General features: G+C 36.8%; 1 protein-coding gene across 1 annotated transcript in view; it reads right to left on the reverse strand.

The window, feature by feature from the left end:
* STK32B (serine/threonine kinase 32B) overlaps nt 1-26052 on the reverse strand; it is a 176947-nt gene that overhangs the window by 112629 nt on the left and 38266 nt on the right. The window contains exon 3 of the mRNA XM_027891979.1: nt 24969-25120. Within this exon, the coding sequence (XP_027747780.1) occupies nt 24969-25120 (152 nt within the window). The remainder of the gene's footprint in view (nt 1-24968; nt 25121-26052) is intronic.

Here is a 26052-nt window from a genome sequence, read left to right on the forward strand (position 1 = left end):
ATAATGTTTGTCAGAGGATTTTTAAATTTTGTAAGCAAGACATTAAAACAGTTCAATTTGTCTCCAAAACAAAGCACTTCCCTACATCCTAAAGCCTCCAGTCAATAAAAATGGTCAGGTTTTCTATACAAATGCATTAGCACAATCTCTTGTGGGTTAAACCTCAGAATTCAACCAATTCTGATTGTGATAAATCACTTCCCAGACTCATTACAATTTAAAGAGTTGTGCAAGAGGAAAACAGAACATCCTAGATGCCCAGCTTCTTACTTTCTCCATTACAGATGCAATAATTATCCATGTAGGCCCTATTTTCTTTTTGGACTACGCATATATTTTAGATATTGAAATAACCAGTGGGTTATCTCTTATAACCCGCTGCACAATAGAAGTCAAAAGAATTTTACTCAGGCTTTCATTTATTGAGATTGATAACCTGTATTAGACTATATAAATTAGCTTCCATGCATTAAAACAAATTGAGTTCACACATTAGCTGACATTCACCAAAAAATGCAGAGAGTTCTCTGGTGTGTACAAACCAGCTTAAAATAATTAAAATTGAAGGTCTTGTAAGAACTTTATGGTACTTGCCTAATGATTAGAAGTATCTTATTTTAGTTTGTTTCTTAAAAAACCCTCTCCTAGAATATCAGTGACATTGGATTTTTGCTACAGGATGTGAAAACTGAACACAAGGGTGTTTATCCTTCCCTGAAAATTTTAATTTCCCTTTTTGCAAAAACACAGACCTCTTAAAAATAAACAGAAAAACTAACCAAGATAATCTAAACCAAAAAGGAGCAAATCAATGTCTATTTTTGAGTTCTGGCTGCCATAAAGAAAACAGAATAGATAATTTTTATTACATTATTCTCCCTATACCTGCAATTTGTAGATTTTAAGACCTCGAGAAAACCCTGCTACCATGATTTATAATATGTGAAACTTTATTATCAATATGTAATTAATAAAGAGAAGATAAGAAGCAAAGACCATTTCGGACAAATTGGTCTTCCCAGAAGTTAGCTATGTATAGCAAAAACATCAATAATGTTTTCTGGTTAAATTTTCTCTCCAAATCCACAGCTGAAGCTGCTTTTTATGAGAAAATTTAGACCAATCTGACAAATGCTGACTGCTAAAATCAGCTATCCTAAACTTATAACTGACTAACAAGAAACATTCAGAAACCCACTAACTTTCACTGAAGTAAACTGCCTGCATCAGACTGCACTGCATCAGGCAATGTAATTGTATGCTTTCTGTATGCTAAAGGTCCAAGCTGAGACTATATGACCAACACCCTGACTTCTGAAGCCTAAACAGACATTGATGGACTTATCTGTAAGATTTCACCTTACCCTCCTCTTCCTGCTGCTCCAAAGGACAGAAACCTTGAGAAAAGCTAAATTAAGTGAAAAAATTGAAATGACAGTAAGAGTTAGTAACCCTATCCACCTGTTTTTTACACTCAACATCAGAGTAAAATCTCTAAACTTTTACCAAAGGAGTTGCTTAACAAAGGGAATATCAGCAATAGACAAGGACATCTTTCAAACCACTGCTACAACTGCTGGCTCCTGAGGGAGAGGGGTGGTCTGTGGGTCACATACCTCCCCAGTGAGAATATGACATTCTCATTCTTCCTTTAAAAAAATTAATTATAACACCTTCACACCCTGTATAGCAATAGCTCATTTCCAGACAAACACTGTCTGAGAAGAGATGTGATAAAATACTAATTAAGAGGCTGCTTAGATACAACTTCTTCCATTGATAGCCAAATATGCACACGTTTTGTGTGGAAGCTTTGACAGCAAATATTACATTTTGGAGACTGATAAACATCCATTTCAACAAGACATTCCACGATTAAACAAGCTTCTCCATTTCTGATTAAATTTGTAAGGAAACATGTGCAAAGTGAGTAAAACCATTTAATTTATTAATTACATGGGTCATTAACTTTTCATTTCTAAAAAGCAAACTTGTCACAGTACTGAGCTAGGATTATAATTAAAATACATATAAAGGAACTTTTGCTCCTGTTTCCTTTATGTTTATATTTGAATGACTAGCAAACAAACAAGCTCCTAACAGAAGCTGTGATTACATTACCCTTTTAGTTTGGTTCAGAACCACATCCTGCATCAGAACAGTTTTTGACACAGGCTGGGATATTTTTTTTTTTTTTTTTTTTTTTGATGAAAGAAAAATTTGAAATCAATGGTGTAGGGATACAAATTTAAATACAGAAGAAATAAATGTTGTCTGAGGAACGACTAAGCAATATTACTTTTGAAAAATGGGCTTTTCATCTAATATGTAATCTGAAGATGTTAAAGTCTTTTCTTGTTTGGGACTGAATTCAGTGAAATGCTTTGAGAAGAAACACATATGAATCATTTTGACTGGTGGTACAACATACTAAAATTATTGAAGTTTTTTCAATCTTGTAAACTAGCAAAAATCTGACGAAACATCCACATTTCACTTTCATTATTTCTCACTGATTTTTTCTTTCTTTTGGAAAAGAAATAGATCTAACCTCAAGAAATATATTTACCTTTTCCATTAAGAGATTGAAGAAGATAACAAAATTGTGAATCTGTCTAGTAAAAAGAAATTACAAAAACAGCAACTGCGAGCACAGCTAATGCTCTGCTCTCCCTTCTACCACATTTTGTCATTTGTAGGATGGTACCCTATGCTTTTTTTTCTCAGCAGAGTAGAGGGGGTGTGACTGTCTGGGAATATTTTATGTTCTACTGTTGGGTTGAAGGCTTTTTGGATGAAGGTTTAACAAATAGTTTCTAATGATAGCTTGTCCATTTTTCAGGATCCAAAATTACAGGCAAAATAAAATAAGTGGACCCATATCAGTAGTTTGTTTTATGGTGAGACATAAAATACTGTTCTTTTACCATTACTAAAAATAGATTTGCTGCACTAGAAAAAAGACATTTGACTTACAGTTTCTTAAAGTTAAAAGATTTCTAGAGCATAGTGACCCTTTCCTGAAAGGAAACAGAAAATGAGCTGACTTGAAGAATGACCCCCTCCCTCAGATCACCATGTGGTCAATACTTGGTGACTGAACACCAAAGATATTCCATCTCAGAGACAGATCACATAACCACAATACCATGACTGCAACCAACTCGATCCCAAAAAATCTTTTGAGCAGTTACTCCAGAACATGCATTTGGAAAGGACTAACATATTTGGCTGTTGTGACTTTGCCAGCACTATGGATATTTGTGATCAGCACAAAATGCTTTAGGGCAGACTTCACAAGAACAGCACAAGCAATTATGACAAAGCTTTCCTGTGGGATTCCTGAAAAAAACACCATACCCCAGCAGTTTAATTAAAGCAGTGTAGCCCCTTTCCTCTTAGTATTGTCCTTATATAATTACAGAGTTAATCAGAAATTACCCTGACCCATCCAGTTCTATCCAAGTACTTACTCTGACGTTATATATTAAACAAATTTTCACTATAGAAACATTTTCTTTACTGAATAGATAATATTTCAGAATATTATATATGTTATTATATAAAATTGTGTGATACAGGCTATGTTGTAATATTTTATATATAAATATGTAATAATAATATCAATGACCATTTTTAAAGTGATACTGTTTTCTAACTTTAATGAATTTCAAGAGACCTACAGAAATATTTACTAAATAAACATTAAAATTACTGAAAAGTACAAAAATAATGAAACAATAGTATGACAAAGTCTTCAAAATCAGGTATTTGAGCATAAGAGTAGAAATTACAGTGTCTCAAAACCAGTATGGTCTTACTAGAGGAAAATGAAGAGTATCATTGCAGTAGCACCCAGGAAAAGAAATTAAATAAGTCATAAGAAAGCACCATTGACTCTTTGGAGGTGGTTTGGTATTATTAAGCTGCTCTAATGCAGCACTGTGTTCTTAGTGAAGCATTAATGCAAGGAAAGAATGAACATCTTAGTGTGCAACATTCACATTAACTTTGACCTAACACTTTATTACTGGAAGGGTTGTCAATTCTTTCTCCTCATAAAAAGATTGCCTGAAGCTTCACTGCCAGCTAGTCACTGATCTGAAGATTTTAGAGATCATTTTGCCATAGAATGAAATATATATACTGACAATGATGTATCAGTTTTAAAATCTGAATCTGTTTAGAGTTTGCTGCAGACAAATCGTTTAGACACTTTGATAACTTCCATGCATTTATCATAATCTGTGTTACTGACAGCCTAACTCAAAGGACCCAATTTTATTCCCAGGACACATCTACAGCCTTAAAGCCTTCATGCATACAGTGGAATATTGGTAATATCAAACCTGAGAATGTTAATTTGGTCAATTTATTGTTTATTTTACTCAGCCGAGTATTTCAGATGTTGTTTTCCATTTAGATATCAAAGAATCCTTGTATGCTCCTCTTATGGGACACATTTCTCTTACATTCACGACAGAATAAACTTTTTCCCCTCCTGTTTATATCTATTTTGATCACTTAAATATTCCTGAGACACCCACAGCACTGGCCTAAATAGAAAAAAAAAAAACAACCAACCATCAGAAAGTTTTAACCAAAATAAAACCTGATTACATTAAAAAAACACCTAATATCTGTGAAATGTTGCTTCTAGTACTCTAAATGGAAAAAAGAAGGCAGGGAAATATGTAGATATCAGAGACCATGTGCTAACTACAAATCAAGGACAGTCAGAAACAACAGTCCACACATGTGCACAGTACCTTGGACTCAACCATAGAAACAACCCATAAAACAGAACAGTGATGGATCCTCAAAAATAGATATAATGATGTCTCAGATATTGGAACTTTTTTCTTGTACCTGCATTCAATGACTCTTTGCTAGCAGTAGAACTGACTGTTGACCTCTTGCAACCTCTTTAGTCATCCATATTTAGGAAATACGCATAACAGGATGATATATGGGCAGCAAGATATTTTCAGCTTCGGGAAAGGGAGGTTATATTTCCTTAATTCCAGAAAATATTACATTAATAATACAAATGGATGTACATTAGCAATAAAAGTAATGCAAGAATGGATAGTAATATTGGTGCTGCTTTCATTTACCTCAAAAGGCCAGTTAACTAGTTGATGTCAATAAATTGAAAATAGTATTTTATTAGAAAGGAAGAGTAGTAGAAGCAAACAGCTGAAAGATAAACAAATAAAGATCAGGTAACAAATAAAAGGCAGGCAGGGAGAGGAAGGAAAATGGAAGGTAGGAAGGCAGAAAGTTGCCAGTTCTAGAGAATGAATCAGTTACAATTGGATGAGCTGAGGCTCCAAGTAATGGCACACAAGAGAGGTTTGTGCCTTTCACAACTTTGAACTTTGTGAATTCCCAGCCAAAAAGTTTCAGAACCTATTGAAAATGGAGAAGAGCTCTGTGGTGACAGGTACCAATGTCATTCTGAGTAAAACCTTTGCTTCCACAGCAAGAAATTTTAATTACTTTGTAATCAACATCCAAGAGGTATACAGGAAGAAGAAAAGTATAAGGAAGGAACAGGTTTTTAAACACATAGAAGCTCTGTCTCTGTGAGAAGCTATGCTTTCAGATTTTCATCCTGAGGAAAGAGAGATTAGAATGAATATTAAGGACTATGAACAAAAATTAGAGTGGCCTTATTAACTCAGAAAATTACACTGGTATAAATCTGGTGATATAATTCAGGCTTCATGCAAATCTTCTCATCCATACAAATAGAACACAAAATAAACCCCAAAATATATAATAGCTATGTCTGGTAATTTCTTGCCTTTAACCTGCTGTAATCCTTTCCTTCACTGAGGGATGAATGCTGCTAATTGCAGTAAAAGTACTGTCACAACTGAATGAAATAATTTCACACTCATTCTCCATGGAAATTTCTATAGGGTTTGAAACAGCAGAGACTTCAGCAAAAAAAAAAAAAAAAAAAAGTCTGTCATATTTAAGTTCATTCTGTTCTGTTCACAACTTTAAGTGTGAGACAAAAATTACAGTTGCTAAACTGTCAGTAGTAAATTCACTGGATCTCAAGAACCTCTTCCTGAAGTGGAAGAAATTTTCATCTTTATTCCATAGATATGTGTCTTCCAGTGCTGTGGAAATTGAGACAAAATAACCCTTAAGGTATATTTTCCTTATGATACTCTTCAAAAATTTGGGAGCAGGGTGGTATTCCCAGAAAAGAATATACACCTAGAGGAAAGGTAAATGCCACTAATGCATTGACAGTGCATGTGAGAGCACTGATACTGAAGAAATTCAAAGATAGGGGAACTTCTACCCTTCCTCTCTAGATGAAGGGTAAATAATGATTCCTCTCTCCACAGCCAGCTCCTGACCTTTTATCTACATCAGAGATAAATAATTTTTTCATTACAGATGTATCCTTCTCTTCTCTTATGTGGATAAGAACTTCAGTTGAAAGGAGAGTTTAGGCAGCTTCATTAGACAGACACACGCTTCACTGGAGGATGGACAGGTACCAGCTCCTTCTACAGCTGGCTCCTTACTTCTCTGAAACATAAACATTGTTCAAATAACCTGGTTGCTTCCTGTTTAAGCAGAAACAGATCTGGCTTATGAAAGTGCCACACATGCATTTTTCATTTCCTCTCTTTCAGCTGCTGTTTATGAGTCACCATTAGCAATTTTAATTACAAAAACCTCAATCTATCATTTTTTTATTCTACCATCTTTGCTTATTACCACACACCTAGTTCTAATTACTATGAGGTAATTACTGTTGTTGAATTATGACAGTCCTCCATCTTTAACAACTAAAATCAATGGTTCTGCCTTTAAAGAAGCCACTACGATAAAATATTGATCAAATAATATTACACAGTGTTGGAACCAATATAATGTGGATCTTTAAGGCTAGCAATTAGCAGCAGACTTTGCTGAACACAATGACATTTAAATCAGTAGTGGATGTCTGAAATGCCAAAGAGAAAATTATCTACAGTGTGAACTGTGGGTTGCTTTCTGCTTAATGAGGGTTAAAGCTTTCCACTGCTCTGAACCTGGTCCTTGAATACCTATTCCAAAATACTTGTTGCATGGTGCCTTAGGTGCTTTAAATATTTTAATACTGAGGAAAGACTTTTCATTTCCAAGTATGTAGCCCACTCTTTTACTTGGATGCTGCAAAGGCACTGGGGCAGGACCTTTTCCCCAAGAGAAACCACCTCAAGTGTCTTTGCCTTCGTGGAGCTGCATTGCCAGATCCTTCAACACAGTGTTTGTGGATTGGCCTTGTAGCCTTTAGTCTGTAACTCTTCACATTCCCCTTGCAGCTTCTAGTTTGTAACTTTACAGACCTGGAGGCAACATAGTGCATAATCATCTACATACCCCAAGATATTAACTAACACTGTGCATGTACAGAGCTTAGCCAGTCGGCGTACAAGACATGCACCTGAAGAAGTGCAGTGCGTGCTAATGCCATCATAAGCAAAAACAACTGACAGGGAGTGTGAGGGAGTTCTAATGAAAGCTATAAAATTCCCACCTCTGCACTGTTAAAGGTGCACATTTGAGGCCTTACCACTTCTCTCAGCTGACCACCACTGATTTTTCCCCCCCTTTCTCTACTTTTCCTCTTGTTTTCCTTCCCACACTCCCACCCCTGTGCTCCAGCTTTCTCCAGTATCTCTGAAGTCAATGTATGGCATCAGTTATGGATCCTGCCAGTAAAGCTTTGTACACACAAGCCTACATCAGCTTTTTGTGCAATATATCTGTGGTCCTTTGGACAGCAGAGTGTCCTCTGGAAGAGCTCTGTGAATTTCATGTGTTATAACAGGCTCATGATTTTAGCCTCTAAGTGAGACGTTACAGTTTAGATTTTGAATGCCTCCTAAGTGGCATAAGCCTGAAGCTCAATACTTATATTTAGAATTAGTGGCATCCAGGAGATATCAGAAAAATGTATCTAAATTAACACTTCTGTTTAGATGAGAAGCATACTTCTGAGGTGCTTTTTTCCCCCCCACAGACCAGTTACTGTGTTCCAATACATTTTTCAGAGCAGTTTTGCTTCTTGAAGGCCATTAATTCTGGAAGCAACTAGAAGATGACCTTTAGAAACATACCTAGTGCACACCACCCTGGTCCCAGTTCACAAACCCAAACTGAAGCAAAGCACCCTGAAATGAACATAGCACAGGTCTTAAAACCTGAGCAACCATTGCTTTAATCTAGAAGTCCACTCCTAGAAGGCAAGCATGTGCTCTTTGCTAATACAGACACAACCTGAAAGCACTTAATAAAACGCAGTCAGATGTTTTAGCTATTGACTGTTGGTTGCAAAAATTTTTCATCTTTCTCCAAAAATAACTGACACTCCTGTGCCATGGATAAATTCATTTACCTCTTTGTGATCAATTTAATTTTCTGTAATACGGCCAATACATCCCAGGTTAGGTTATCTCAGTTGATTCTCCATCAAAATTGATCTGAACTAAAGAGCCCATGGGTTCCAGACGACCATCTAAGCTACAGGAAATCAAAACCTTGAATCTTTGAGCTCTGCTGTTCCAGCACTTTCAGATACTGGCCATCTTTTCCCTTCACATTTTTTTAGGCAAGAGATGCTATCTTGACCTGAATTTTTAGCTCAAAAAAGCTCATCTGCGAAACAGACCACTGCAACTGAGATGGTAAGATAGCTACAAACTCGAAAGACAAAAAAGAACTCCAAATACTTAAGCTTTCTCAAGGTCCTGGAAAGAATTTTATGTTTATTCAGTGCAGAAGGATATTTGCATTACCAATCCAGATAGAAAACTTTCTTTCCAAAGTGAAGAATGGGATACATTTATTAGCATAAGAATTCAGAAAAGTACAAGGCAGATTTACAGCATCTTTTGCCTTGCAATAAGACTTTAAAAGACAAACAAACTAGCAACCTCACCTACAAGAGGAGTCCTCCCTACATTTTACACAAACTGAACCCATCTGCCTAAGGTGTTTCTTTTCTGTGAGTTGGTGAGGTGCCTTGATAAGTAGATCTCGTGGGAAATACGAGTTGGGACGGTCTACATACTTTGGAAAGCAAAGGAAAAAAGGCAGATAAAAGCTTTTTTTAAAAGCAAAAAACACTGTTTCACCTGTTAGCCATTTTTCAGCACGGAATCCTCAGGTTTTTTTACCAGAGCTAGACTTCAGCTACACCCTGCTCCTCAGTTATACAACCAAAGCCAAGAAGTTTTTTTCTTCCTACAGAAGAGATCTCTCAGTCCCCCTACCTGCCTGCCCCATCCCAGAGGGTGCTGTTACAGAAGCCCTTCTTGCCAGCAGCCTTTGCAAGCATTAGGAGCTGTTGAAGTGGCTGGCATGGGTACATTTCACAAAGCATTTTATGCTGTCCTTTTTTCTCTCTTCTTTTTGGCAAACAAGAAAGGAGTCGAGACAAAATAGCCTTTAAGAGATATTTACACTAGTTTATGTCAGAGGCCAAAACAGCTTTACTGCAGGGGAAGGCACCATTTACTGGAATTATGATTGTTCCTGTTCTCAAGTTACCATAACACTTCGGCTCTTTCAGGGGCAAAGAGCTTCTTCTTCAGAGTACTTAAGTATCTGCTGCTTCCCAACTGTTTGGGCATACTTCTTTCCTTTTGCAGTGCAATTGCTCCTCATAGTAAATATGCTCCTGGTTTATATGTGATGCATTTCCATTTCTCTGAGCCCCTGTAGCACTGGTCTCTGATATACCTTGTCTAACTTCAAAGTTGCTAGAATTGTATTTACTTCTTTGCAAAGGCTTCTGCCCCATTCAATTTTTTTTCTGCCCCAAGGCTTGTGCTTTTCTGTGCTAGTTTCATTGATGAACCACACTACCATATCCTTTGCAGGTCATTCTCCTAGATGCAGCAGAAGAGGATTCCTGATATCTTTCTGTACTCCTTTACAGATAAAAAGTTAATCCGTCCTTCATCTCCAAGACTTATTGTATGGGGTTTGCATGGCAAGGTTTTGGTAGCAGGGGGGCCGCAGAAGTGGCTCCTGAGAGAAACTTCCACTATGTCCAATAAGGCCAATGCCAGCCAGCTCCAAGATGGACTCACAGCCCATCAGTGATGGTGGTAGCACCTCTGGAATAGCAGGGGAAGAGTATGAGGATTCCTTCTTCTGATGAGCAAAGAGTGGCAGAGACAACATGTGATGAACTGATCACAACCCCCATTCCCCATCCCCTTGCACTGCTGGGGGGAAGTGGGTAGAGAAATCAGAAGTGAAGTTCAGCCTGGGAAGAAGGGGGGCGGGGGGAGGGAAATTGTTTTAAGATTTAGGTTTATTCTTCATTGCCCTAATTCAATTTGATTGGCAACAAATTAAACTCATTTCTCCAGGTTGAGTCTGTTTTGACCATGACTGTTACAGGTGTGTGATCTCTCCCTGCCCTTATCTCAACCCATGAGCCTTTTCTATTTTCTGTCAGCTGCCCAGCTGAGGAGGGCAGTGATAGAGTGGCTTTAGTGGGCACCTGCCACCCACCCAGGGCTAACCCAGTTCGCTTACTCTTTTCCAGAAAGCCCCATTGCCATTCTCACTGTTATTATTTCTGCTTTCAATTCGTCTGTACTCAGATTATATCAGCATTACATAGAGGGACAGGCAGAATTACTCTAAAATAAACCAAGCCAAAGGGAAGGGTTTTGAGTATCCCCACAAATACTGAACCAGTCTCCAACACATCTCTGTAATACCTTCTCTTTGAATGCAGGCTGTCACCACTGTAATCAGACTCCCATTCATTTTTGTAATGACCTAATTTCCAACACATCCTGTATCAGGAGGTTCAGTTTGGGCTTTCATTTGTGATTCTTTTCACTCTCATCACATCTTTACACATCAAACCCACTTTCAGGGTTTTCTTTTTCACAGAGCTAGCTCATCCATACAGCCATCCTCAGGCTTTACAAGTGCCTTGTTTTCTTCAGCAGCCAGTGATTTGCTTTCCTAAAATGTTAGCAGAAGTAACAGGTGTGCCCAAGCAAACCTTTCTTGTACAAGGCAGACCTTTTAGCTGTCAAAGGCAGAATTTAAATAAATAATTTTTTCTCTGTTATTTTTCCTTAAACACAAGTAATAACAGCAACCAATTACTCCAGTCCACTTATTACTTATTCAACAGAAGTTTATAACATCCATCTCTATTTTGTGAGACCATTTGTCTTAAGAATGCTGGGCATGGCTTGTCTTCTCTTCCACCTCAGTTGTTTCCAATGTTTGCGTTCCTTTGAAAAAAAACAAACTAAACAAGCAGGTCCTCCTTTCACCACTCAAACCCCTTCCAGAGTTTTTATCTTTCAGCTGTTTGTACTTTGGGATTTTAATTTCTGCAGTTTTCTGCCATTTGGAATATGATCTGTCCTGTATGCAGAAAATGGTATAAGGTACAAAATCTCATTTGTTATGCCTAGCACCTATGCCTAGCAGAGTGGGTGTGTACCTTTTCCTCTATAAGATGTAGTGCAATCAGTTGCTTGGGCCTTCATAATATCCTTCAAATAACATTTAGAAGGACTCAGAGTGGGGCTGAGGGTGTTTGGGGAGGGGGGGTAGCATGCAACTTTCATTATCTTATCATCTACACACCACTAATAATCAAGTCACAGACTGTTCAGCCAGCTCTCCCTAGCTGCTACTAAGTATTTTTCAAATGAACATGTTGAATAGATGAATTGGGCACTTTTTCTCAAGTTGTCATAAAATGTGATAACTGCCCTGCAGGTATCATACCCCAGCTTTTGTATTTTGAAGGTTCTGCTGCTTCAAATTTCTTTCAGAAAAATCAAGAATTTCTCTGGTCAATGAGGCACAAATGCAACACCTCATGTTTAATCCCTTTTGTAGGTATTATGGGACATGTACTCACAGATCCTGATGCTCCAGAAAGACAGCTGCAAATAGGAGGAATTATTCTGCATGTGTGTATTTAAAAAAAAATATGTCAGTGTTTTCCATCACACACAAAGAAAGATGTAGTATTTTAAGGTGCAAAACACTGTTTACACAAAATCAGCTGAACATTTTGGAGAAGACTGACACATTCTGTAGACCTAAATCAGATTCATTTGACAGCAAGAGACTATTAAAATTAATTCCTTGTCTATCAGCATATAAGAAAATTTTCAATGACTTCATATTTTTGCTCTTTGCAGTTAGGCTACAGCATAACAGCTCCTACTCTGGTTTTATTTCTACTATTACTACATTAGTTAGGATTAAAAACCCTGATTGGATTTGAATAGAATATTCTGTAAATAGCAGAGAATTGAAATTGCAGATCACCTCATAATAGTTTACAATTTTACAGAAGACTGCTCTAAATGAAGACACAGCAGTATAACATGTGACCAAACACTTATTTAAATGTACATCACACTTTTAAGGCTAGTGACCAGAATGCAAATTGTCAGTTTAAACTATTGGCTTTGACTGATTTGTCTCTCTTTGTTGCCATGGAAACCCACATTAAATTAAAAGCAAAGAAACAATGGAACCTAATTAATGTCCCATTCTTCTTCTGTACAGCAAATGCATTGGGCAGTACTTTGTAACATTATGGCAGCACATGCAACATGCTTTTTGAATACATAATTAAAGGATTTCTGCTCCAAAGAAGTGTATTTCTATAAAAATATATAAAAAGATAAATAAGTCAGAAGTCTGAGATAGAGAAAAGAGAGTCCCTTTCACCGCCCATCCGCAAGATGAGATATTTTGAGGGGCAAATTTAAGGCAGAAAACACCATTTTGAAGTGCTCTTTCATTTAATCTCTGGAACCTGGCAATTTCTTTGTAAGATCAAGAATTAACCTGGCTTAGATGCAAAGGGTTGCCTTCAGAGGAGACTTCAGGGATGGGTATTGGTAGAGGGAGACACCAACAAGATGGCTGTAAGTGAATGCTAAAGAAATAGTTGAGAAAGAAGGATCTATCTTTATTAAACTCTACTTCGTCACCTGCCATCCCTCATTCATATGTGCAATGTGATGCCTCTGTACTTTACTTCCAGATCTGATTTTTTCCCCAAAGACTCCACCTTTAAAGAATTACAAACCTCCACATCTTGCTTTTCTAGTCTTGTCCCTAGAGGAAGGCTGTGCAGGTGCAATGGTATGCATGATGCTTTTATGGTCCTGCCGCAACTTCATATTAAAAATTTAGTATTCATAGAGAATGTTGAAAAGGATAGAAGATAACATGGGTGAAAGTCCTGCAAGCTTAACTGGAACCTTTTATTCATTATTTAATCAATTTCTCCAAGTAAGTAAGACAGGAGTAATATTTTATTTCCCAGGTTAATCAATAGATAGTTACAGGAATTCATCTCTACAACCAATTCTAGACTGCAACAAAACCCTCCATGTCTCAAGAAAGAAGATACTGGTTGGACACTATCATTTAATTTCCCTGTAATTATACATCCTCCCCTTCTGGGAGTTATGAATGAATAAAACAAAGCATCTTCCTGATGTTAAACTGAAATACTTCACACACAACTGATTAAGAAGAGGAAAAAGTCTTTGGGCAGAGGGCATATCAGTTTCTGCTGATGGGTACCAAGTTGCCTGTCCGTGGCAGTGATGGGACCCTGGTTCCCCACGCTGCCCCATGCTGTCAGCTTGGCTGGGAGCCTCAGCCATGACTCCTGCCCTTTCCTGTGTACAGCACTGCTCCCCAGCCTGATTGTGTCTGACAGCTCCATGACTGAAGCTACTGACAGCATCCTTAATTTCTTATGCTTTATAACTTATAAAGCAAGTCATGACTGCAATGCTGTAGAATGTGTTGTTCAGCCAGGGTTTCCTGCCTAAACAGAAGCTGGACAACAGTTTGGAGGGCGTCCTTTTTCCCTTGTCACTGGGAAAGAGCACAGACATACCAGGAGAGCACAAGACCCTTGATGACATGATAAGTTTTCAGTTGCCTCCTGAGTAAGAGAGAAAAAAGCAAACAGAAAAAGATTTGCTGTAATATGAAATGAAACTTCATTAGAACAGCTACAGAAAAATGAATATAGGATGTCATTAAAGCAGGTTATACTTGTCAAAGGTTGTGATAATACTAATTATAATACTTAGATTTCATCTGAATTGGGAGTATCAAGCATTGCCACTAGTTATGCAGTTATTGTGTGTGTGACATCAGTTGTACTAAATATACAGCTAAAGAAAGAACCAAAGGAAAGCACATATTTATCGATGGGGTGTCCTGAAGCTGGTGTATCAAAAGATCACTGAAAAGGTCATAAGATTCTCTTGAATTATTTACAGAAAGGAAAAAAGAAAACAGAGAGAAAGACAGAAGTGTGAAAAAATACTTGGTTTATACAGCCACAGAGGAAACCCAGGAGACACATTTGATCAAGAATTTCTCTGTATGTCACAAGTGCGTGACAGACTTTTTTGAGCAGGAAAAAGCTTGTCATGATTGATTAGGGACAGAGACATATGCAGCATGGAGTTTTTTTAAGAACTTCAGTGAAAACTAAATACAAGCTCACTGGCAGAGCAGTGCCAGCAGAAAAGTTCAAATGCTTATCCAGCACTGAAATTGGTCAAAAAGTTATAATAGCAGTATTTTTTCCCTGTTACTCTGACTGAATCCTGTTGTGTTGTTTAGCTGCCCCAAGCTGTTGAGGTGGACAGTGGTCACAGAGCTTTTTACTTGCTATGAGGAGGAAGAGCTGTTCATTTCTTGATGGAACACATACAGGAGGAGACCACCTCGGAGATAATTCCAAAGACATGCTGCTCTCTGTGATTCCAGATACTTACATGATATTTTCAATGATTGCCTGTTTTTTTAAAGCCGGGGTTATCAGTCTTCTAATACCTTTATATGCTAATGGCTAGAGCCAGTTTTTCATTACTACCAAAATTCTTGTTTCCACTTTACTAATTTACTAAGTGATGAACAGTAATGAAAAGGATAACACTTGAGACCAGTACAGCATATTTTATCCCTCTCAGATGTTAATATTGTCAGTTGTAAATTATATCTCTATATTTTTTTAGTGCCTTATGAGGCTTAACACCCTAAAATTCCTTTAAACGCATATAGAATTGAATGTGCTGTTCAATTTTATCATGTCATTTGATCATTTATCAATTACTAAATTATTTTCTCTGTGAAGGAATATTTAAGTTTTGAATATTCTCTTCAACTAAGGGACATTCTCCTCAAGGGAGACTTTCAAATTCTCTAGTTCGAGATGAACAAAATATTTGCATGCTTTTAAGAAAATGTTGCAGAAATTGGCATTTCCACAGAAAGAACAGAATGCACAGAGGTCTGGAGAGATGAGAAATAAAAACTGAGTTTCTCTTCTGTTTTGTTTATTTGCAAATATCAGTAAAGGAAGTCCAGATTTGAGGAGTCTGACATATGCACCAATATTGGTTACATTTTCTGATTAGGTTAGATTTTGTACCCACCGAAGGAGAAAAATGTCTTCCCATTTCATCCCACAGTTCACATCCCTCACCAGGCTCATTATCAGTTTTGTCTGCATCCCTATTTCCTCTTATTCTTCTCCCAGCCCATCTGTTGGTGAGGATGTGAAAGTTATGGTCAAGAAGAAGAATAATTTTTGTTCTATTCTGCTTATTCATTTGTCAACAAGATTCAAACCCACCACCTCAGCTTTTGGCAAGAAAGAATTTACTCTCTGCACCCTGGATAAATTCTAGTTTACATAGGTGATAAGGTAGAGAGAATTTGATGGGCAGAAGAAATTTTCCTCCTGGCCATATGCATTTTGCAGATGAATTTAAACAGTCCTCCCCTTCATAGCCCGTGACCTTTCCTTGGTCAGGATGTAATTTGTAAAATGTACATCATCATAGAAAAGGAACCTTTAATCCTCCTTTAAGTGTCATGTACTTATGAAACACGAGAGTTAGTCTCTTCTTATTAGAACTGTACACTGCAACATTGTCATTAATCTTGAAACAGGATAACACTGATAATTTTCTGAAGTCTTAGTATCAGGTTCTCACTGCACTTTACATGTACAATAAATATAATTTTCTTTCAACAAAATAAATTAAGAGCATATTTATGCTTTAAAAATCTGTAGTGACTTTTAGAAGAATAAAAGCTTTGATAAATTTTAATGAGGCACAGGCAACATTAACGCATTACAGAACTTCCTGCTTTGGTTCAATCCCACTATTTGCCATTTAAAACCCATTCTGCTTGATTCAATTCTCACACTGAAAATTTTGAATTGCCTTGCACTCCAGATTTTGTATTGTTATTTATTTACACATCTTAAACCCACATCGGCAGACTTTTGGCTTCTGTTATGTCCTCTTGGACATTTGGCAAAAAATTCTCCAGCTTTTAATATTTGGCAACATGACAAATATGCTTGACACTGTCGCAGAAGTAAAAAGGAACTATGACTTGGAGAGCTAACATATTACCTGAAGCACACAATTGATATTGCTTTTATTATCACTGTTTTAATATTTCTTGTTATTTCCATTGGGGTTTTTTTTGTTTTGCTTTTAGTATCTGTGCCCTGACTTTTACTTCAACCTGTTAGAAATAAAAAGGAATTCGCCTATGTGTTTTATCTGGTTTGGATTAAAAACAGCATCACTATAATCTCAAATATATTCAAAAGAAAATAAGAATAATTTCCAAGCCATACTACTCCTATAGTGTCCAAGAATAGCTTTAACATATTTGGACTAATTGTAGATCTGTGTGATCTGTTCAGTATCTAAGTTTTGCAGTGAAAATGTTAAGAGCTTTGTTTTATTCCGTAATGATCACCTACTTCTCTGGATGGTTTTACAAGCGCATCCAAGACAGTTTTGCCTTCTGACAGCTGTCACACAGTAGCTGGGCTTTGTTAATGCAGTGCTGAGCTGCATTTTGTACAACCTACCTTTACAGAGCCTTTACAGGCTAATTGCAGTTCCGGTTTCCATAGCACAGGTAAGAATTGATCCTGACTGAAAACAGTAGATTTGCACGATGTGCTCATTACTCTGTCACTGATTACAAGAATCACTTTACCTACAAGACCTTGGTTATCTGCCTAAGTACACACTCTAGCTATCCTGTTTGGCATTCTTAACCTTTAAAGCAGAGAATGAAAAGAATAAAGGGGGAAAAGAAAAAAAAAGAAAGCACTGTTTGCCAAAAGTAGCAACTTGAAGCAATATGTAAGCGCTCTTCTTCTTTATTTCACATCTCATTAGGCGAGAGCAGTGAAACCCCCCTCTCACGCTTTCCTATGAATACTCCTGCCACAGCACTGGAGCTCTGCATCCCCCCAAAACGAATAATACCCATTCCTGTCAAAAATGTGACTGTCTACACCACAAACCTGAGACATGGCCAAGGTTAACCCCAAGCTCACGAGGATCTGCTTTGTGTAGCACTATTCCCCCATGAAGGCAGAACAACACAACAACTGCAAATTATTAAGAGGAACTTGCCTAAAGAGGAAAATTGTTAAAAAGAAATAGAATATTTTTCCCAGCATTTTGATAATTATCAACATTTATAATAAAATTACTCTTGCAATGCAAGCTTTGTGTGAGAAAAGTTTATAATGGGTCAGCAAATAAAATCTCTCAGTAAGAATGATGCAGAAGACATGCTCCTAAGAAAGGTCCCAGGATGCAGTGAAACACACAGGAGATGAAATATCTTGTGCAGCAGTTTTTAATGCAAAAAAAGATCAAAACTTAAACTATGCCAAAGGCCAATTCCTGCTTTTATAAGGAATGTATTAAAGTAGAGTCTAAAGATATATATTTCAAGGTGACAGCAGATTCTCATCAGTCACCAGAGAAAAATTTATCAAGAAAGTGTCCCAATACTGAAAATTATTATCTTAGGTTTTTAAAATCAGCACAAAAAAATAAATAACTGTTGGATCTCGCATTCATCAGCCAGTGAAGATGTTACATCTAACATTCATTTAGCACAAGCATCAGAGGTTACCGCTGGCAGTTTTGAGTCCAATGTAATTTCCACAGCTAGAAATAATATCCTGAACATTTACAACTCAAGACAAATCTTTTCTATACTCTCTTCTTCCAATTATCCTACACTTCCTGCTGCCTCATCACCTTTCCCTGCCCTTTTTCTTCCATCATTATCTCTTCTGAGCCTCTGGAGAACAGAATTTTTTTTCAGTCTTAGATATAAAACTTCAATATCTTTACCTATTCCAGATTTACATTAATACAGTGATGAACTGATCTAGCTATTTGAGGAAAGCACTCACCCTTTACTCCCTGTATAGCAAAAGGAGTTCATCCATCTAAGCTCCTTGCAAGATACTAAATATATTTTTCTCCCTTGATTTACAATTTCTCCTTGCCTGGAAAAGAAACTTAGACCCCACTGGATATCTAGAATGGCCCAGGATTATGTGGTGTCCTAGTTCTGGCCAGGACAGGGTTAATTTTTACAGGAGCCAGGAGGGACATGGCCAAGACATGGAGGTTATTCTGTAGCACCTCCTGTCATTGCTGGGGTGGGGAGTCCTGTCTGGGTAGGGTGGTGGTGCAATCATTCACCTCCCCTGTAAACTTTTATTATGAATATTGTTGCTGTTACAGTTCTTTTTCTTACCTCATTGCTGTTTCCAGTAAATTGTTCTTACCTCAACCTGTGATCTTTACCTTTTGTGCCTCCATTTCTCCTCTCCAGCCTCCTTCAGGGGAGTGGGAGCAGGGAGTGAACGAGTGGAGCATGGTTTGGAGTGGTTTCATGGGAACACTAAACTGGAGAATACCATTCCTAAACCACGACACATGGCCTAGGGTTCCTGACCTTAACTGAATTTAGAAAAGAAGTAAGAAATGCATGTTGTATCAATGGACATGTCAGTGACTCTTCTCCAGCACTGACACCAAATGGCACAGAAAAGTCTGTGCCTGGTCAGCTCCAAAAACCAAAATGATAGCAAGCAAGCTGCCTACCTACTGGGAGCAACCTGGCTGCACCTGTGGCTTCCCAGGGATGGTGCTCATACCCCACCCACAGCTAGGCTGAAGGGGCAGTCAGGCCAGTTGCAAACACCCAACCTGGGTCCCAACAGGAAAGACCACAACCCCATTGCTCCCTTCCAGAAACATAATGCAATTTTTCTTTTAAAGACAGGTTGGGGTATTAGGTAAATTCAGAAAGGCATGGGCACTTTTGCTATATTTGTGTGTTCTTCACTGGTTCCAGTTTTCATTGGCTTTGAAACTTAGTCTTACTGTAGCTGGTAACAGTAATGTACTTCTGTAGGTCTGTCATGAAATACATATGGTTTCCATAGACTGATGAGTAGAAAGAAAAATACATCACAATACATAGCCACATTGAGAATACAGTTAGCACTTCTTCATGGCTTGTTAAATAAATCAAACACATTGTTTTGTCTACACTCGGAAAATTAACTGTAACCTGACAAAGGTAAATCTTTATCTTTCTCCCTCTGCTGACTTAGAAAAAGTTCTGATAAGTTAAAAAATATATGACATCTTTAAGCAAGGCTATTAAAAGTAAGATCACTTCAATGTTTCACAACTTTTGTGGAATAGTCCAAATTTTTTTCAGATTTTTCTGTCCACATCAGCAGAGAAACTGCTTTGATACACGATTTTGTTTGGGGGGGAAAAAAAAAAAAGTGTCTTTTCTGATAAGGCATGTTATTTTCAGAGCAGCCAGTGGAGGCTTCAAACATTTACTCGTGTTCAAAGACAAGTCATGTAATACCAAATTCTAGCTGCATTGGCACATAGGAAGTAATCTGGCTCTTGACTCAGTCCTAATGCACGTTGTGAGAAAGATATTTAAAATATGAATACTTTCAGGAACACTACTCATCTTGCCCAGGGGACACTCAGATATTTGGGGGAGGATAAACACGGATAAAAGGCTGGATCTTAGACAGGAATGTTGTAGTCTCAAGGTGGGACTAAGTCAGCAACTGACATTTCTACAGCTCATTCATCTGTGCTTGAAATACCCATGACATAAAAAAAGATCTGATAAAAAACAGGACTGCTTTTCATTCCAAGAAGGAATCTCTATTACCAAAATGCCTCTAATGGTGATAAAACTGGCTACAAGGCTCACATATCGTTAAGCATTTATTCAATTTCACTTCTAAAATGAAGGTTATAAATCAACCCCAAGCCCTTCCTGAAAAAACAGTTATCCTCAAAGCCATTATGAGCATTTGCAGAAGAATGATTCCTTCCTGTGTCAGATGTTATGAAAGACAGTTTATACTTCAAATAATGTAATTTATAAGTTGAGGCTGTGAAGTTAAATTTAATAAAGCTCCACGAAGACGCATGAGCCTCAAAAAGCCTTTTAGTACAGGTCTTTTGGAGTTGAGATGCTACCTTTGTTTTATGTGAGCTGTCCCGTATTCTTGTGTATGCTGTAGATACTAATGGATGCCAGCAGAATTACCCACTACAGAATGCTTACCTTCTTTTCTCTTCTTTTTCTCTCTGCATGAATTTGACTGATGATAGATTGATATGCGTATCTCATTATTTTTACAGTCATCACAAAAAAGTAAAGGGCATTTCAGTCTTCAAATATGTTTCTTGAATTCCCAACTTTTATTTTTGATGATGTAATTTTTTAAAGAAAGATTATTATGCTTGGTTAGTATAGATTATTATGCTTTGGTTCAAGCAATTGTTGGGAGATTTACCACTATATTAATTTTTTTTTTGAAGTCCAGATGATAAACTTTTGAAAATCAGCAGTTCTGGTCAGGGATAGTCCCACAAACTCATGAAAAAGTGATCATGGTAGAATTTCTTCCAAATATGCTTTTCATTATGGATTTAGGATTTGACATTTTGAATTAAAAAACCTAAAATTTCATTTCAATTCACCCCAATGTAAAAAAACCAAAACAAAACAAAAAAAACAAAAAAGAAAACAAAAAAACCCCAACAACACCAAACTAGGACACTGAAATAATTCTTACAGAAAACGATACTTAGAGAAAAATAAAAGTTTTTTTACTATAAAATTACCTGATTTTTTCATCACATATGTCCCTTCCAGACCAAAGAACAGCTGATCAGGCCTAGGCTACTTACCTAAGCTTAAGTCTTACTTCTTATAGCTGGGGATTAGGGGAAGGAGGAATCATGGGGAAGGAACAATGCAACCAAAATAAGGACCTACTTTTCCTTTCAAATAAATGGAGAAATGTAGATTTTTCCAAAGACTTTTGAAGTGTCATCGAGCCAGAGCATTACTTCTCAATGAGATTGCAAGGGGCAAACAAGATAAATACATTGATATCAACAAATCTATTGGCACTACCATTACATTTGCTTTAGTAGACAAGTAGTCAGTTTGTCTGAACAGCAGAAAACATCAGCTCCAGGCCTCCTTCCACATGGGCAGTTGGATTCTCATTTCTTCACAGACTACATGACTGTTTAACCACAAGCCCACAAAGTGGTTTGTGCAAACACACTTTCATAAAGTTCCTCATCCCAGGTCTGGTTTTGGTTTTCATCCAACTACAATCCAATGTAAGAATCACAATTTAACCTTTTTGGAAGGGCTGTTAACCACTTCTTGTCTGAGTCCTGACTATAACTGTATTTCTGATTTTCTCTAGGACGGTTAGTTGTATTTTAGTTAAGTGAACAGAATGTCAGTGCCTGTCTACTGATGTGAGGGCTGCAGCAGTGCTCTCAGTGGCAGGTTTGTACTTACCTTCTCAGAAAAATTACTTCTGAATATCCTCAGGAAAGCAAAGTGGGATACCCCAACTAAGCAGGAACATGCCAACTAACATTAGTAGGCTGGACGGATTTCTGAGTTTTAGTTACCAAAATCATACCTCAGGCAGGACTTCTGAAAACTGATGTGAACTCTTAGAGAGTGTGACAGAGCCTAGAAACACAGACAAGGCCAAAAGAAACTTGGCATTTAAACAAACTGCAGCTGCGTTATTCCCTATACATCATGACATAGCTATTCCCTGTTAAATTAATATTCCAGTTTGCAAAATAAGGTAGAATTAGTAGCTCCTGTTACAGCCCGTTTGTACATTTACAGTGCAATCAATGAAATGAACAGAGAAATCTAGCTCCAAAAAATGAAGTGAATCTAGCTGCAATTGCTATAGAAGAAATGCAGATTAAACAATTTCCTTCCATTAGTATGCCAGGAATTGACTCATAAGAGGAAAGCTCATGGATTCCTGCTAATCACCTAATGTAAGTTATAGCTACAACGTAAATGTATTTGATGCAAATTATTATTGCATCTAAACTGCAAGTAAAAATACATTGAACAGAATGCTAGTTCACCAACAATCAATGTAAATGTTGTTATTTTAAGAAGTTATTTCTGGGAATAACATATTTAAGGACTATTCCATTCATACTTGCAGTATTCCCTTTTTCATGGTAGTATATAAAGAATAAAATGTGGTTTCAATTATTAAATACATTTAATATAATTAATATGTTTAAGAGCTTCCTATGGCTTAGTTTTAATAGAACAGATGTGAACATTATTCATGGATTTCTTATGATTGTTGTGTTTTGCCCTTGTGGTAGTAAAGTAACAAAAGTCATTATTTGAAGACAATGTGTAGAACACCTTGAAATTCAGGTGAAAGTTCAGAGAGAACATTCAGAGGTTTGAAACATGCGACTGCAGTCTGCAAATGTAGACACTCTAGAAATAAATCAGAAGCTATTTTAAATTCATTTAGAATTGTGCAAGGCTTATTATAGAAACATATTATGAGTCTGCTATAGGGAAAGAGTTATTTGGGGTTCCTGGATGCTGTTCACCTACTAGCTTAGCTGTACTTTTATGTGTTGGTGCTTTGGCCCTAAGGAGAACCAAGGTGAGTTATCTCCATGGGTATTTCGGGGTGGGAAGCACAGAGATGCTTAAGGCATCAGGAGCTTAATGGCTGCACAAGCAAACTGCATGTTTTCACAGGGCTATCCCTCAATGTGGGCACTGATTTACTTTTGGATAGTCTTCAGACCATTCCATGTTCTTCTATTTCATACCACAGATCTGAAAACTAACCTTGGCCACAGGGAGGTAGGACTGATGACTGCTGAGCTGGGTCACAAGCTTTAATGCAAGTGATAAATTTCAAGCCTTATCCATGAGAGCTGTCATTCTAACAAATAAGTATCCTAGATAGATTGGTCAGCTCTGGCCGTTACTAGAGACATCAAATATAGAACATCGTCAGTGCATGGGAGCATCTTGAATAGTGTCCTTTTTGCCTGAATATTTTGTAAATTCTAGAGTACTACATTTCTTTTTCATTTTCTCAATTTCTCATATGCACATATGACATAAAAACATCTAACTGTTGAGTCTTCAGACCTTGTGACAGTATCTTAGAATTGCAAGACAAATAAAAATCATCATCACATCTAATACATTTTTAGGTATTGCTTATTTCAAGTTTAATCTTTGGCATGAAAAAAGAAAACAATAAAGAATATTTATCTGATTATCAGTTCAGTAATTGAAATCTAAAATACTTTTTGTTTCACAAAAAACGTTTGCTCCTTAGTCCTTCAGCACTGTTATGTTCATCTTGTAGATGGCAATAACTTGTGACTGTTTCTGTACAGTGTTCAGTTACACAGTGGAGACTTTCACACCTCTTTATAAAGATGGTGTGTTAAAAAGTTAGTGTGATTTCAAAAAATGTTAGACAAATACATGACAGAGGAATCCACAGGCTCTTAAGCCCAGACATACCATGTCTTTGTTAAAGAAATCCCCAGAGTACAGGTTGATGGAACCTTGGAAAATATACTGGGAAAGTTTTGTATTAGAATCAAAATGTTTATGTATTTTTCTTTAAGTCTTCAGCAGGATATTAGATTAGCTCAAATATGATCATTCATGTTAAGTGGAGAGCACATATATATATATATATATATATATGATTAGGTCCTTTTGGAATCAATTTTGGGCTCAAATGCTTTGCTGTTATAAATGACTGCAATTATATTAAAGCTGTGTTCACTCAACACAGAACATAATTTGGCTTTTAACTCATGAAAGGTTCTAATTTTTAACGTTTACAGGTCAAGAGTGAGATAAAGGACAGGCACAACACTGTAGGTTAGAGAATGACATCTAGTAACACAGCTAAAATTCACAAAACAGAAGGTCTGTTTGCATTGTGACCATCTGCAGCCAACCAAACAATTTACAAACTGAACAATTTTCATATTTTAATGGTTTATGTCCCCCCAGCCTTGGTTCTACTTTAATTAATTTTTTTTAATTATATAGGTAATTTTCAGATAAGGTAGGAAAAATCTGCATCCCATTACTACTTTCACAACATAAAAGCCAGCATGTTTTAAGCTGGTGGTGTAGTTGAAGCTAATCATTGCATTTTTTTAGATAAGAATTTTCTCACATTTATATGTGACCAAGCACAGGGAAAATATGAAAAATTCCAGTGACAAAAAGATGCTCTTCTGTTGTTCCATGACAGCCATTTTTTTTAAGTAATTCAGTTTTGAATTTTCTCTGAATCAACTAAAAAAAAAATAATTATTAGAATTATCAATTTTGATATTCTACAGCTTTATAAGACAGGTATTGACAAAAATAAATTATGAAGCTGGACAGAACACACATTTCCACACACTGATGTATCAACCTGGAGAGAAACTAAATCAGAAGTGAACAGATGAATATGATGTTTAAATATTCCAATGTAAAAAGGCACCTTAAAAATACTAATGAATATTGAAATCCTCTGCAAAACCTTAATAACTAAACAAAAGGGGTCACCAAAAATCTTTTACTCTTTTCAGCTTTCCTTACTTTCACAGTCTGAACCGATTCAGCAATAAGGAGAAAACAAGAGATCCTTGATAGCATTTTAAAAGTTTTCTTACCATAGATTGACTAGGAAGGGATGTTCCAGGCCTTGCATTATCTGTAGCTCCCGGAAAACATTTCGAACTTCATCTCTCTCAATGCACTTCTGTTTATTCATGTATTTCATGGCATACATTTTCTTGGTGTCTCTCTTCTGTACAATACACACCTAATTGATAGCAAAGTAAAAGAAAAATTTTGACACCTTGAGAAAGAAAACTCAATTGTGACTGAAAAAAAAAGGATCCTTTTATGATACTAAATCAGATACTACAACTGAGTAACACCTTGAGAAAATTCACTTCACATTTCTGTGGGATTCTTTGTAATAGATTATAATTAAAAGAATTAACAAAAGGACACCCAAACCCTGCATAAGAAGAAAGTAAAAGAGAAGCATAAAAGTGCCATAACTTTCAGAAGTTACAAGGTAAAGCTGGGAGGAACACACTCCAATTGCTGAATTTACAGACTACTCCATTAGTCACAGAAATTGCTGCCTACTGCTTAGGAAAATGCACAGTCATTGTCCTCATTTCTGCAAGTCAATACACACATCTTGATTACTGCATCATAAACCTTTCCTCTGTTCCCAAGGCTCAATATTTCATCTAAATATGAGAATTATGCTCCTTTAATTATTGTTGAAAGGAAAAAAAATTTTCGTACAGAGATTCATCATGATAGTTTTGAATTCACAAGAAACCATTGCAATGATTTAGTCTCTGACAGTAAATTTCTTTCCTTTTACTTTGTTTTCTTTTCTCTATGCCTCTCTTATTTTTTTCCTTTTTTTTTTTTTTTAAGAAATCAAATAATATTATAAATTCATGAAGAAAATCTTAGTCAAGAGAACTCCCATATAAAATCTGATTTATTTTTTGTCATGGTAGTTTGCCTTGAGAATGGAGCTGGAAAGTCACCAGCACCACATCCAAGAAGCAAAATTTTAAATGTGATTTCTGGCAACACAGAAATATAAAATTGTTCTGTGTCTCATCCCCAAAGCTAGTGTAAAAATTATTTTCATAACAGCTCTATATCCACACCTAGAGGGAAACTGTATCGTCAACAGACTTTTGCTCTGAAGGGAGTTTTGCT

The sequence above is a fragment of the Empidonax traillii genome, unplaced genomic scaffold, assembly GCF_003031625.1.
Source record: "Empidonax traillii isolate 1590-97213 ecotype Southwest subspecies unplaced genomic scaffold, ASM303162v1 scaffold336:size770142, whole genome shotgun sequence".
Lineage (NCBI taxonomy): Eukaryota > Metazoa > Chordata > Aves > Passeriformes > Tyrannidae > Empidonax > Empidonax traillii.